General features: G+C 42.5%; 1 protein-coding gene across 1 annotated transcript in view; it reads left to right on the top strand.

Moving 5' to 3' along the window:
- The window catches only part of LOC115772452 (latent-transforming growth factor beta-binding protein 2), an 85584-nt gene that overhangs the window by 35311 nt on the left and 34923 nt on the right, over positions 1-15350 (top strand). The window contains exons 6-9 of the mRNA XM_030718715.1: positions 1884-2090; positions 3568-3839; positions 4917-5019; positions 13616-13690. Coding sequence (XP_030574575.1) covers positions 1884-2090; positions 3568-3839; positions 4917-5019; positions 13616-13690 — 657 coding nt within the window. The remainder of the gene's footprint in view (positions 1-1883; positions 2091-3567; positions 3840-4916; positions 5020-13615; positions 13691-15350) is intronic.

Below are 15350 nucleotides of genomic sequence, written 5' to 3'. Positions count from 1 at the left end.
CTTCCTCACTGGTTCATTTTTATGCCCCACTTTTATTCTCCAAAAAAATCTCCCTTCATTATGTAAAAGCATGTGTTAAAGAGCACGTTAAAAAGTGATTGCTTTCCATTTAGGCTCGCATCCTGTTTTTGCTTGGGTCTGCGTGTTCGTCCAGGAATGTCAAGTGGACAGCAAACAGTTATCTCATGCTGTTGTTACGTTGCCTAAACGGCGCAGTAAAAATCGGCCTGGTAATTGCAACAGTCCCTCTTGATGCACACCCTGTGTACAACACTTACTTTAAAGCTGATATTAGATTGGTAAAAGTCTGTTTATTGGGTGAGAAGTGTATGTGCTTGTGTAACGCATTGTTAGAGGTTGATAAATGGACAGAAAGATAGGCAGACGGGGAACCTGGTGTGGAAAGTCGACAGTAGGATGTTGTCTAAGAATAGTTCCTGCCCCATGCCAGGGTGGGACTGGCCTGACACAGACCAGTGCAGACATGCATCCCACATCGAAAGGTTTTAATAGCCACCTTGAGTTGATAATTTAGCCCGCATGTCAAATCACAGGAGGCCTTCCTGGGTGTCTGGACGCTAACACTGGACCTATTTAGTCTTTCTGTCATCTTTGTTCCAGCATTGTTTCACTCTCTTTCTATTTCTGTCTCTTTTCTGTTTTTAATCTATTCTGTTAGCATTCTCCTGTTAATCCTTTTAACGTCCTACCTGATACACGATTCTATTCTTGTTCTATCGCTCCCTCTTTTAGTCCTCCAGTCTTACTCTTGTTAATGCTGTGTGACAGGGAGCTCATTCCCTACATGCCATCGAGACTGTCCAGCGCCTCTCTGTTCCCTGTTTGCACCCTGTTAGTCTCAGTGGGACAGAGAGGATGCAGTTCCCTGCATGTTTCCATGACCAGTGTTCTCTTTAATCTCATAGTATGTGGGCCATTCGTATCTCTTACTCTCTTGTAAAACAGTCTGTTGTTTTTGTGGTATGTGTTATTGCTGAGCCAAAAAAAAAGTGCATTGCTTCACTTTCTCATCCTTTGTGCTCCAGAATAGTTCTATATTCGTCATGGTTGGATAGATTTTTTTCTTTTTTTTCCCCATTTGATTGCCTTTGATGTTTTCAGTTAGGAGAGGTCAGGTCAGAGTGAAACTGTAGATGGGAATAGGCCCAGGTATGTAGGGCGCTGGGCTGGCACCCCTCCCTTATGCCAAAAGATAAGGCAATGAAAGGGCTGTTAAAGCACGACTGTCAAACACCATCTGGCCACTGCTAGTCTGTCCTGTTTTTCTTTCCACGGTAAATTACAAAATATAAATCAAATTGCAGACAGAACAGATTTTGGACTTCGATTTACTTGGGTGGCTATGAGCCAGTTGCGTGCCTTTCAAATTTTGTACAATATTTAATATTTAGGGGAACTTTTTGCTTATTTGTCATCCAAAACACGTGTCCCAAATGGTATCTTGTTATTTGCTCCAAATTATTATAGCATGAATCATGCATCATCACTCAGCATCGTGCACAGGAGTATGTAATTACTGATGAGAGGCAAAACATGCCATTGAAGGAGGCACAGCATGAGGGGCAGGGCTCTGCCGCGAGGACAAAGTTGAGATTTGATAAACGTCATGTGGAATGAGGTGTCTGGTAGTGCCAAAGTAGAGAGCAGCATGACCGTTGCTAACCGTTTGCAAACAAAGCCTGTCCACAGGAAGCCATAGCACATGCCCTTCCTATTAGGACTACGCCTTCTGTTTCTTATTACCGGATACTTGTGTGTAAGGGTACATGATGCTGTGCAATTAAATGTGGCATGCTGTGTATGCTAAGGATTCTCTCACTTGTAACCCTTATTTCTCTGTTTCCTGCCCTTCATCCTCGCAGTCTTCTGTCAGATCCCCTGTCTTAATGGAGGCCGGTGCATTGGCAGGGACCTGTGCTGGTGTCCCTCAAACTCAACAGGAAGGTTTTGCCACCTGCCAGCCCCTCCTCCTGCCCGACCCACCCCTCACAGCCACAGGAACACCAACCACCAGAGACCAAAATCTCCATCCCACTCCATGTACACCCTCCCACTGTCCAATCAGCCAGGTAATCACCCTCCAGGATACCGCCCACTCACTTCTTTTTGGTGCAAAATTCTTCAAATTATGTGGGCTATAAGCTTGACAATTAATAGCTTTAATTGGGGAATTCCCATCATCGTAAGACAACAGTTTACATGCAAACTGTAGTTCTGTGTTGCTTTGTACAGGTTATTGGCCTTCAGATGTCATTCTGGAAATCGAGAGCTCTTAAATATGCAGAGTGACTGGAAGTTAGCTAGCTAGTTCATTTCTTAATGACTCTAGCTGTATCCATACCTCATAATTGCAGGTTGAGAAGCTTGTACTCCAACAGAGGTGTGTCAAAAAAAGAAGCAAAACACAGTTATTAAACAGTAATAAACAGTATTGTGTTCCATTGTAGATTTTCTGGCTGTTCCTTCCTCCAAAAGCAAAGAATCTCCAAAATGCTTCCAATTAATCAATTGAACTTAACATAAAATATTCACTTGACTTGAATTTTGCAACAAAATGTGCCTTTTTTTTTTCTTTTTTTTTAAGGCACAGCACTTCATTTTTAACATTGTTTACAGTGTAGTGTTCTAGCTTTCTGGGCCAGCAGCGGAGGTCACTTTCTATTTTAAGCAGAACAGCTAAGAGATGACTCAATATAAATCATTTTATTGTTCACACAATGCCGCTTTTGTCAGGGAGGACATATTAGAAACAGAGCAGGGCAACAATATGAATTCGTAAAAGACATAAATTCACTCACATCTCCTGGTATAAATTTTCATATCCTCCTTTCTTTGTGTCTCATTCTATTGAACAGTTAAGTAGAAACAGAAGGCCACTCTAAATTTATTCAAATTACCTTCAGACACATTTAATCCTCTTTTTTAAAAATACATTTCTTGAATAATTGTATTAAATGGCAAGTCCAGTGTCTGTGTTGTCATGTTACAGCAAGAAAATGACATATCCCGTCTGTATGCTTTATATATGAAATGGAGCAGTTGTTGTCCTGACTCCTGATAAGTTTTGCATTTTCTCCTTGGATTCTGCTGTCTGTCTGTGAGGTTATGATTCATGAGAGTGGGTTGGGATTCTGGGAAAAAAAACCTGGCACTCCCTGAAGATAGATGCTTACCCTCTGTCAGAAGGACAACAGAGCTTCACATTGCAACATCTTCTGAACTGTTCAGCAAAACTGTTTTGAGTCTTTAAAATTATTTGATTTAAACCAGAGAATCCGAAAACTCTTTGTGTTGTTGTTTTGTTGTATCTTAAGAACCTCTTCACTGCCGGGAATTCCCAATGTACACCAAATCTCATAACTTTGTGATGAAGCAAGTGTTTGTTGAACAAGTTTATCTAAGACTTTAGCCTAGATCTCACTGCACTGTGGTGTGTATATACAGATTTTATCCCTTGGCTGAGGATGCTTCCACTTAAACTATTAAAAATCTGACACTGTAAACTGTCTACTACACTGTGTAAGCTGAGGATCTCTTCTTCTCCAGCATCTCTCCACCCATCCTTAGTGAACGTCCACATTCAGCACCCTCCAGAGGCTGATGTCCAGATCCACCAAGTAGCTCGAGTCCAACCTGGGCAGAGACCAGCCACCACAGAGGGGGCTCACTCTGTCCAGCAGCGCTCCCAGCCTGGGAATGGACACGAACACTCCAGTGAGCACAGCAGCAAACACCCACATGGGAATGGCCACGCCACAACGCACATCCGTCAGAGTGGACACGTTGGAAGATGCTTTCAGGAGACAGTCGATGGACAGGTACTGTGCTATGTCATAAAAGCGCCCTGTGTAGACTGTTATCACTAGCTGATTTAAAACACCTGAAGTATTATTATGGTCGAGGTGTTGAAAAAATCTTTTAGCCACAGCTGCCATTACATATTCACATCCCCTCACCTTCTCTGCTAGCTGTCGTCTCGAGCACGGAGTTTGTTGGAGTGATTTATATGTAAAGTCCAGGATTTATGGGACTTGGCCAAGCTGGTCATCTCATGTTCCACTACTTCCTCAACAAAAGCATGTTATGAGTTAGGATGCATTCGGAGGAGGTGAAAGTGAGTCTTGAAACCTCGCCACGTGGCTCAAACAGGGAGACTTCTCATTGCCTGTGTGCTAAGAGTGTGGCACATTCTATAGCTTTACTTGGGAAATGGGGAAGGACTTAAGTGGCAGTGCGTGAGTTTGGCTAATCTGAGACCTCGTACAGCATCTGTTAGCTTGGCTGTTGTTGAGTCTTATTAGTATTACAGTTGCAACAACACAATGAGTTGTTTTTGCCAGAATTAGCTCTTTGAGTTTCTTTGTAGTCGAGTGCTGTTCCCATCCCCCCCCCCTTCCTCTGGTTAAGTAAGGAGTTTGAAATTAAATCACTTAGTCACAATGTCAGAGAAGAACCAAACTTCACCAGAAGAGCAGCGTGAGTGAGCTTCACCCTGTAATTTTCCATCCTATTCTGCCAGAATGCCAATGATCTCTTAGGGTTCATTTTTTTACTAGCCAAAATCGGACAAGTAGGCTTTGATAGGAATCTCGCTGCACAGTTAACCAAGAGCCTTAATGCAGCCCGCCAGGAGGCTCATAGTTGTTCTTAGGACTCGATGTGTTTATGCCCTTCTCAAACTAAACAGTCTCCGATGTGTCTGGTTCACTCTGCCCTTGCAGAAAGGTAGACACGCACACCCTCACACAAAAACATTTACACCCTTGCCAGCACACACACACACACACGCACGCACGCACGCACACTTGCACACAAACAAGCACGACTACCCAAACATGTAACACTCATTCTCAAAACTTGTTTCATAGATTTAACACAGATGTGTCCTGTTGTAGTGTGGCAAGCCTCTTCCAGGGCTAACCAAACAGGATGATTGCTGTGGAAGTATTGGTGCCTCATGGGGTCTAAACAAGTGCCAAAAGTGTCCAAGCAAACCAGGTAAGCCGTTCTGACTAAAGCCACCAGAGTTATGTAACTTTCTTTTTGTTCCATTGCATACTTTAACTAATCTGGTTTAATTCTGTTAGTGTAATAGTCTGTTTTGCTGTTGATGTTATTCATTTGGTATTCTTGTTCTGTTCCACACATTGACTCAAAAGGTAGAGTTTCCCCACTCTGATTGCTGTGTATTAAGGTGTCTAAAACTTAATGCCTTTTATATTTGTTATCAGCCATTGTTTATGCTTGGCGGAGTTTTATCACAGCATGTTTTATAGGCCCAAACAATACTAATGAGCGATGATGATTAGAACATAGCAGCCTTTGTTAGATTTCTAAAATCCTTTAAGAGCAACTGCGTGACTCGCCCGTGCAACCAGTTGTTAAAATGAAGCTGTTTTCACTTCCATAAAACCAAAACTGGGAAGCAAATGAAAACACATTTAGCATGAAGATGAGAGCCTGGCAGTCGTGCCACCCACCCTGCGGGCAGAGCAAGCCAATGTGGCCTTGAATGAATGAGGAAATGAGCAGCCGCGGCTCAACTGGTTCCCAACCAGAGCTGCGGTAGGTAAGAGAAAGAGCAACAGGGTGGTTGTATGTTGGCAGGAAGGCTTGGTGGGGACACTGTCCACTATAGATTGGGGGGGGGGGACAGCTCTTTTTTACTATTTGGAGAGCACGATTTAGTCTCTGCACTGATTTAGGCCTCCTGCAGCGTGCAGCTACACTGCCACATGGGAGATTCAGTTATTTCCCAGCTCTCTTAATCATATTATGGTCATACCCACAGATGCCTGTTTTGCTATTAGATTGACTGTACCCTCTTTAATATCTGACCAGACCTTGATCAGAAGCAGACATCATCTCCCTCTGTCTCCTGCTTTGATAATAGATGTCGATCTATTCTCTTCCCTCCCACACACTGTCTCCCCAGGCATGCCAGATTCCCATTCTTTCTAAATCCGCGGCATGATCTCTTTTGGCTCCCAGATGTTTTCCCCTGCTCCGTCCTTTGAAGTTTGGGGGAGAAATAGAGTGAATACCCAATTTGCTCTTTTTTGTGGCTCTCTTTTTTTGGGGGGGGGGGGTATATCATAGGCCAGGGTCGCACAATGGTGCAAAACTTAACTTAAAAATGAAGTCATGTGCTCTGTCCCAGAAGTCTTTGAGAAAACTTTAATAAGAGAAATACTTTGAATTCCTCCAGAGTGTTACGGTTCTCAGTTTAGAGACTGGGCTTTATCTCTAAGCTACATTCCTTGCTTACTCGTCTAGGTGTGTGCTTTCTCATGCGTTTGACAGGAATGATATGGAGCCTGGATTCAGCAGCTCCTGAAGGATGATGTGGATCTATTTCTTTTATAGTGACTGAGTCAGCTGTCGACTTGCAGTGAGGAGAAAGGTCATGTAGCTTTATAGGAGTCTCCTGTGTGTCTTGTTGAATATGTGATAATGATGTCATGAAAGCCCAGTCTGTTTCTAGGCGTGTGTTGCTACCATTGGTCAGCTTATTGCTAAACATGCTGTTGACTAAGAGCAAGGCTTGCTACTTCATTTTTTTATTATATCAGTAGAGGATGCCAGAATGACCGCAGTTTAATAGGGTGCTTTTGCAGAGTGGACTGTACTGCTACTGTTACAGCCTGGCTATGTCTCAAGTCCATAAATGTACAGTTGATCATATTAGATAGCTGGATATTATTTATTATTATGGAACAAGAATATTGTATCATTCAGGGATATTATGTGGGCTTGTTTTACTGTTTATGTATGTGTTTGTGCGTACATTATGTTAAGGGGCTCTGACATTGCAGAGGCATGAATGCCAGTGTGTCCCATCTCAGTGGGAGATGAAGTCTTAGCAGTTAGAGCCTTTAAAAGTCACATGCTGAGGATTCCTGGCCCGTAATGAGTTCCAGAACAACCACAATAGGCTGAAGTCAGCTCCATTTCTTTAGTTCAGATGATGAGGTGGAGTAACAAAGCAATCTTGTGCTTTTCTTGGATATAACTTGGACATTCCATCATTGCAATTTCTTTCAGTAATGTAGAGGTGGTCAAACTGGTCCTCAACTTTGAGAACTAACCAGTGACTTGTTAAGTCAAGTGTGGAAGAGAATAGGTAAGTTGGACAGGAGGTGATTTGGTTACACGAGCCCCATTAGGGAAACTGGATCCATTGTGTAGTGAGAGGAATTTTATCCTTGAAAAGAAGGCGATAGGGCTGCTTGTGTAAATCTTGGGTTCAGGATACATTTCAGTCAGAAAAGTTATCTGAAGGCAAATTGCTGTGGCCCAAGTTTGACCTATACTGCCATGTTGGCATTACTCTCTATAGCTGGCAGCCTCCCCTCACTGGGTTTCACTGCTCACAGAATTTCACAAGCCAGTTTTCTACCCATCTGTCACTGATGGGCAGCTTTCCTCTCAGTGACTCTCCCCATCAGTCATGCTGAAGCCTTGGGAGGCTTCCCAAGTAGTCAGATGAGAGGTCCCCAGGGACTTTAAGTAATCACCACGCCTTGGTTTCCTCTCTCTAACTCTACCTTTCTGGGTCATTAAGGTCATTGTGCTGTTACTGCCCTCACATGGTCTTTGCCCCACCCTCCACTTCGACCCCTGTCTGTGAAAGTTGTCTTCCTCTTTTGCACCCCAATCCTCTCTGTTTTCTGTCTGTAATGAGGAGGCTATTCTTCATGAGGTTTAGATCAGTAAAGTCAGATGGTGGTGGTGGTGTGTGTGTGTGTGTGTGTGTGTGTGTGGGGGGGGGGGGGGGGCACTGACAGAGCTCCACAGCTTCCAGATATTCCCACATGAACTCATCCCTCCCAAATCTTCCATCTATTCCCAAGACATTTAAACTGACCAGCCAGAATCTGTGCTTCTTGTTTTTTATTAGCACTGATCAAACATGAACACTTGTTAATGACCAACAAAAACCAGAAATGCAATTACTTTGCCTTAGAAACAGGCAGCCACAGAACAGATGCACTGGAACAGCTTCACAGCAGCTTCCTCATGGTGATCAGATAGAGATGTCGCATCTCTTTGACAGCATGTGATTCATTGATGTTGACTTAGTGTTATCCCTTAACAACTAGAATTATGGAATCTATTAGCTGGGCAGCAGTGTGGCTAATCAGCGTTGTGCTGACCTAACCACTACAAGAAATAAGTCCCAGTTGGAGGCACATGAATTTGAAATTTGCGATGCTTTACTTGATTGGATACAAGCTAAGTTAAGCATATTTTTTATTGGGAATGTACTGTGGCATGCCTTATTTTGGAAGAAGCCCAGGTGGTAAATATTCCACAGAGATCATAGAGGAATGTGGGTCTGTTTTAAATGTGTTTGATGCGGGGTACACTGTCATCAGGAGAAGGGCATTAAGCAAAATTGTCAAACTACAAACAATGACATAGCATGCATACTTTCGTGAATAGAGACAATGAAGAATATGTTTTGAGTAAAGATTTAATGTAGCAGAAAAATGAAATAAACTCCTCATCAAAGCTTTTTTTTTTCTTCTTAGCATCACATGTCCCATGGGATGGTTGTGTTAAAGCAATAAGATACAGATACATAGATGAGAGTGCTAATGATTGAGCAAATACAGTATGTTTTAGTTTATGTGTGTGCAGAGTGAGGTTGATGCTAACCACACATATCTTTACTGATTAGCGTTAGCTTCACTTGCAGGGACATATTTACAGGCCGTGCGATATGAGCCGTGCCAGATTGGCAAGTATGGCTTTTGCCAAGGAAACATTCTGTTTTGAGGGGAAAATGACTTCCCTTTTAAGTTGTTTGTTCCAATCAAGTATTGGCTCAAAGGCCAAGAAGAAATGTCTCTGCCATCGTGGAGATTCAAAAGACCTGAAACTCCGTGATGATTAAAGAGCTCCGTTTGCTCCTTCTTTCAGTTTGTCCTGTGGCGGAATGTCAGAAAGTAATTTGCTGGAAAGGATCATGAGGTCTTGGCTTTGCTCTTGGATCTTTTCTTAGAGTATACCCCAATGGAAGAGAAAAGAAGACTGTCTGCCGTTTGCATCCTGTGGATGGCATCCATCCCTCCTCCCTCTTGTCTCCCACACGTTCTCAGGTTTTCCAGTTGGTTAAGAGAAGAAGCCCAACACTGAGGCAAGTCCCTGGAGAAGCTGGTGAAGGGCTCTGAGCCCTGTGATTGATGGACCAGACCACTCAATCGTCTTAGAAGAACTGCCTGCAGGCCGGGTGGTCTACATTGTGATTGCACCAAAATTTGCAATTAAAGATTTCTGTATGGCTGAGAAACCCATCTGACTCTAAGCTTTCACCCTTCTCAGCTTCCTGTCTCTTTTTTTCTTAGCCCACTCTCTTATTTTGCATAAGCTGTCCTTTCATTCGAATACCCAGCAGTGCCTTTCACTAAACAAATTTTACTTAAGGGATTTATTCAGACTTAAGTTAGGATAGCACCAGCTATCAAGAAGCTTCAAGGAATCTGAATTACACTTTCAGGTCAGGGAATTTGAGCAAATATTATTGAACAGCCTTCAGTGGAATGCACAACACAACTGAATGGAGACGGACAATAAATTAGTGAGGCGTGACAAAGTCTTTTGTTGAACAGGGCTAAATGGATAGACAACAATTGAAAGGTTTTGTCTGTTCCCTCTGTGGATACAGACAAGTCTGAGTTTACAGTCTTTGTAACCAGGGGTGACACTAATGATGCGCAGCTTGAGCTCACTCTTGCAAGCCACTGGCTGTGGAGCTCTATATTTTCTACACAAATGATTGTAGAAACAAGCATGGGAACTGGCACACCATTAAATCAGGACACAATCATTCTTTGCTTTTTGGATATTAATGAAAATTACATGGCCAAGCTGTCGCTGATTTTTAGCTCTGGGGCTGATTATCCTTTCTTGAGGTGAATGGTTCAGGAGACAAGGGTCTGATTTGCAGATACAGTCTCAGTCTTAGGAAAGTCGTTGTGAATCTGGCAGGCAGAGGTTTTTATGCAACTTTTTTTTTTTTTTGCCCCAAACAATTTGGCCCTATGGAACAATAAACTTCAACTGAACTGAACTCCAAGCGCAACCATTTTTAGGTCCATAACACCCATAAGGAAAATTTAAGTGCCATCTTCCTGTCAGATTGTAATGAGGACTCGATCCAAATGCAGGATGCAGAATCTGAGACACAAAAAGCTTTATTGACTAACAATAAAGCTGACACTTTTGTCAAGTGTCATTTGTTCTTGTCAAGTGTCAAGAACAAATGACACTTGACAAAAGTAGGAGAACCCAGAAGCCCTACAGAGGAGAAAACCGATCGATACTAAGCAAACTAAACTGAGGCATAAAGAAACAAACGGGGAGGGAGGAACCGAGTCAAGCCACAAACTTAGAAATCTGGTAGGCACATGAGCATGAATAACAGATAATCTAACAAAGACAAAGAGGAAGAAGGACTCTAAATACACAGAGCAGTGATTACATGATGAGACACAGCTGGGAGCAGACAGGTGAGCAAAATCAATGGCAGGCAAAGTCAGTCACAAAGGAGAAAGTAAAGCTAATGGGAGACAGCAAAGAAAACCAACCTTCAAAGTAAAACCTGAAATAAACAAAAGACCTCTAAACCTATACACAAGCCTTGCAATTAACATGATAAGAGATGGTATGAGCATGTAGGCTAGATAGAGGAAACACACACAGGAAAATACTGAAGGAACTAAAGACACACAGTAATAATAAACTCAAAATATGAGCCAAAGCTCATAAACAATAAAGTTATTCAAAGATGCACCAAAACTACATAAACATAAAAAGTAAACAGGAAGCAGAACTCAAATAATAAGCTCACAATTACTAGAATCATAATGACATCAATAGGGGAATCCAAAACTCAGACACAAGGCAGAACCCTAAAACCAAAGCAAACTGGAGCCTATGTGCAAAAGTTTTACTGTTTGCATGTCTAGAATATGTGGAAAAAAATCCAGTGTTGCACCCCTCTTACTCACATCATTAGGTTTTAAAGATACAAAAGCATAACATATGACCTGTCATATTCATCTTAAAGCTGTTAGTCACTATAGGGAGTCTTCTTCTCCCTGCTAATAAGCTTTATTGAGACTCCTGGACCTTCCCCACTGTGCTTCCCTTGGCATGTGCGCCCCGCTGTCACTCAGACCAGACTTTCCTTGATCCCATCACTGCAGGAGGACGTGCCCGTCACCCTACCACAACATCTCATTACTCAGAAACTTTGGAGGGGGATTAGGAGGGTCTGGAGGAAGATGAGGAAGTGGGCAGACAGGAACAGGGGCGTTGCTTTGACACGGTTTCCCCCTTTTCTTGTTGCTTGCTTCATGCTGACCCACTTCTGCTCTGTCAACCCTCAGGTACATTGACCCTGCCTGGTCGACTGGGTCACAGCAGGACCAAAACATAACTCAGCTTCCAGGACTCCATTCCCAGAAAACCTCCATGTGCCGCACATTCCAGTCACTCCTGGGAAAATGACACAAACTCATGACTGATTGCTGGGTTTTGGTTTGATGGTGCATATTTACCAGACTGCCGTCTTGGCATTTTGATTCTTGTATACTGTACGGTACAATTTTTTTTTTTACAATGTACTGTTGAAAGTAAATAGTGGCTTCATGGTGTAGTGGTTTACACATTTGACAAACAAGAGAATGATCCCCAGTTATGTGTTTGTATAATATTTAATCTCTGGTGGCATAGGCAGAGAAAACTCATGGATTATAGAGGTGGGTTCTTGTCTGGTTCTGCTTGACCAGTTAGACATCATTTACATCTTACATCAGCAACACAAATACCTCTGCTGGCAAAGCGGTAGTGTTGTACGTTCTTGCATGCGTCACGTCTCTTCTCAACCCTTCATCACTGTGGCAGCAGATCCAAAGCAATGCATTTCTGTGGTATAATGTTATTTTTTACGCCCATAGTGTGAATCCAAAGATTGTCATCGCTGTCATTCTTTTCTTTAAGCAGAAAACCTTAATGTTCTTTCTTTCTCAGTGCATGATGACATGAAGAGGATGAGTCTCGGCCAAATCTGTTGTGTAGCGTGGGTGCTGAGTGGCAGTTGTGTTGGTGTGGTTAAAACTCCTGACTTTTAATGTGCTGTATGCTGGCGCAAGATCATTTACACTTAATATCCTCCCTCAGATGCTTAAGGCCATTACAAGAATTCTGCCTTAATACTCTGAGGGAGTAATGAGCATCCCAGTAGTCGTGCTCCTCACCTGATGCCCCACTTGAACAGGCTTGGACACTGCAGACTCTTATATAAGAAGACTGCTGTTTGGTTTCCAACACCCAGCTCTCATTACCTCCAGAGACATTTGCTCTCTGTATGCACAAATTGCGAATTAGCTTCTGCAAATTACCATAATGGGACTTCCAGAGAGCATTCCAAAAGTACCAGGAACAATGGAAGCACTCCAGATGTGCACAAAGAGATGACCTTGAATGGGATAGACCAGATTTAGTGCATTTAGACTTTTTATGGGCAGAGATGCAGAACTTTTGATTGCACTTCATATACTGTATAAAGCACAGGTGAGCAAAGTTTCATAATCATTCCTCTGAGCAGTCTGGTATGTGGTTATTTGATCTAGAATAACTAGAGACAGTTCTGTCTTAATAACAACCTTATCATTATTCTTTACAACCCTCTGGACCGAAACATACATTTTTTTTTCTTCCAGAATCAGAAGTTGGATATTCTCCTTTCAACATTTGTAGAGAATCTTGTCATCTGAGTCATGGAAAGATCTGTTACCAATAATCACCGTTTATGTTGAGATTGCCCTTCGTACAATTTCTCCCTCTCTCTGTTAAAAACAGATACGCATATATTTAAGCACAAACAGACTTTCTCTTGGCCACGTGATAGCCACATTCACCCCCTGTACATTTAATGGAGCGTGCCGGGTTTTGACTGGGTGCCGAATGAGTTTCAGGCTTCTCACACTGACAGTCTTGCTGCACTGGGGCAATAACCTACAAACCTGTTATTTACTGCAACACCTCCCGAGCGCACACCTGGAACATACACACATTATGGGATTTTTATTGCTGTGGCAAAAACAAGCATTTAGACATTCTGGCCAATCACTTTCCTGTGAGCAGTACATTAATCGCCATTCCTTGTGCGCACAGTTAAAGATTTAGTCTCTTGCTTAACTAGATTTGCACTGTGGTTGATGAAAACAGTCAGGGCTGTCATGTAGGCTTAGTCAACATATTTATGATGATGTGCCGGGGGACTGAGAGTTATATAATTTCAAACGGCATTGACTGGTATTACATTCTGCTGGATGACAGAGCTGTCTCATAAATGTACTTGATGAGGATCCTGTTCCACTCTTGCTGGAGTCCCTCAAGGCTCAGTTGTGGGTCCCCTTATTTTTCCTCTTGTTGAGACTATCAAATCTATATGTTACATGGTTTTCTCCTTTACTTGAGCTCCTTCTTTTCTCCATCTGCAATTAATACAATCCTCTGTAACAGCATGGCACTGTAACATAATTTAGCATCTCTAAACTGTTGTTTCTCTTTCTGTTTGCAGCATTTGCAGTGATTGCAAATGGACAAGTGGAATGTTCCAAAGGTTTTAAAAGGATGAATCTCACACACTGTCAAGGTAAGCTTGATCATAAAATATACTGAAGAAGGTTTAAAACTTTTAATAATTTACATCACTGCATTTTTATTTTAGCCATAACAAAGATATATTAAAAAATAATTCCCTAGCTGTGATAAAATCTTACTATCCATTTTTCCATGTGTACGTGGATCCCTGAGGACCTCTATAAAAGTACTACTTCTCACTATTTCCCACTGATTTAGATGGATTTTTTATTTTTTTGGCAATAACAGGGTGTGTGTGTGTGTGTGTGTGTGTGTGTGTGTGTGTGTGTGTGTGTGTGTGTGTGTGTGTGTGTGTGTGTGTGTGTGTGTGTGTGTGCATGCGTGCATGCGTGCATGCGTGCGTGCGTTCCACCACATCCCAAAGGTGCTCTATTGGATTGAGGTCTGGCCACTGTGTGGAGGCCGTTTAAGTACAGTGAACTCATTGTCATGATTAAGAAACCAGTTTGAGATGATTCAAGCTTTGTGGCATGGTGTGTTCTGATGGCATTCTGATGACAGTGGCATGGTTTCCTTCTTTAAGCGGCCATCAGAAGAGGGGTACACTCGTACCATCTTGAATGGTACTTGTCAAAGCTACATATGAACCAGTTCTCCACCTGCTGGAGGTTCTGCTTATAGTGATCCTGGAGTTCATCCGACAAGAGACTTTCTTGAGAGCAGCTGAATGACACAGAAGCTCTCCGACAGTAACCTGGTTAGCCTGCCAGTGGGGAAACACTAGATGGCAAATGAGTGAACTTTTAAAATCTTCAAAACATATTGTGGCAGCCACACATATACCTGGACAGCTCGCCTAATTAAAGTCTTTGTTTGGGAAACACTGACTTCTTGCTCCTCGCATGTCTAGCCTATATGGCAATCAAGTCAAGACCACAGTTAGGCTTTGTCAGGGGTCAGAGTTCAACAGCCAATAAGCATCTGGGGCTCCTGTTTTAATTGGTCTTGGGGTTCTGAGTTGGTATGGCAGGCTGTGATTATGGCATGGCTGGCTCTCTAAGTACTCGTGAGGGAGTCTTTTTTGCAAACAGCTGCTTTGCCTTTCGAAATGTGCCAGCAGCAAAATAGCTGTATGACTGCCAGCGTACCCATCCATCTGTATGCAAAAACAAACTTAGATTATTCCTGAACATATACACTGCGCTCTGCTGTTTGTCAGCTGGTGTTTGATTCAGGACTCAGTAATCACCCACAGTATCAACTGTCCCTCTAAAGAGTTCCAACCATTTGTATTTGTTGTTGGTGTTAGTAAATAGTTTTGGAATCGACATGAACAAATAAACCCTGGCTAAAAGTCACACACTTGATCTGGGAACAGGACCTAACACTGACAACTGATGTTGACAGTTTTGACTTAACAAAATGCGGCTTTTCTGACAGTTCACATAAGAGCCGTGCCGCTGACTTGATTAGTGCCATAATCCAAAGTGCAATGCTTACTGAAGGCTATGGAGTTTGAAACATAATGGTCCTGTAGACAGTTTTGACTGCCTCTATAACAGACCTCATCCTCTAGTTCAGCAAGTTCAACACGTTTTCTGCTCTGCAAAGAACAGTCACAATATTGATGATTTCAAGTAATTATTGAGCAGGGAAACATATTTTAATAAAAGAAAGACCTGTGGACAAGGATACTCCTGTTTTCCAATAAT

Source organism: Archocentrus centrarchus, chromosome 22 (genome assembly GCF_007364275.1).
Source record: "Archocentrus centrarchus isolate MPI-CPG fArcCen1 chromosome 22, fArcCen1, whole genome shotgun sequence".
Lineage (NCBI taxonomy): Eukaryota > Metazoa > Chordata > Actinopteri > Cichliformes > Cichlidae > Archocentrus > Archocentrus centrarchus.
Note: the sequence above shows the minus strand (reverse complement) of the source record. Positions and strands in the feature narration are given on the sequence as shown.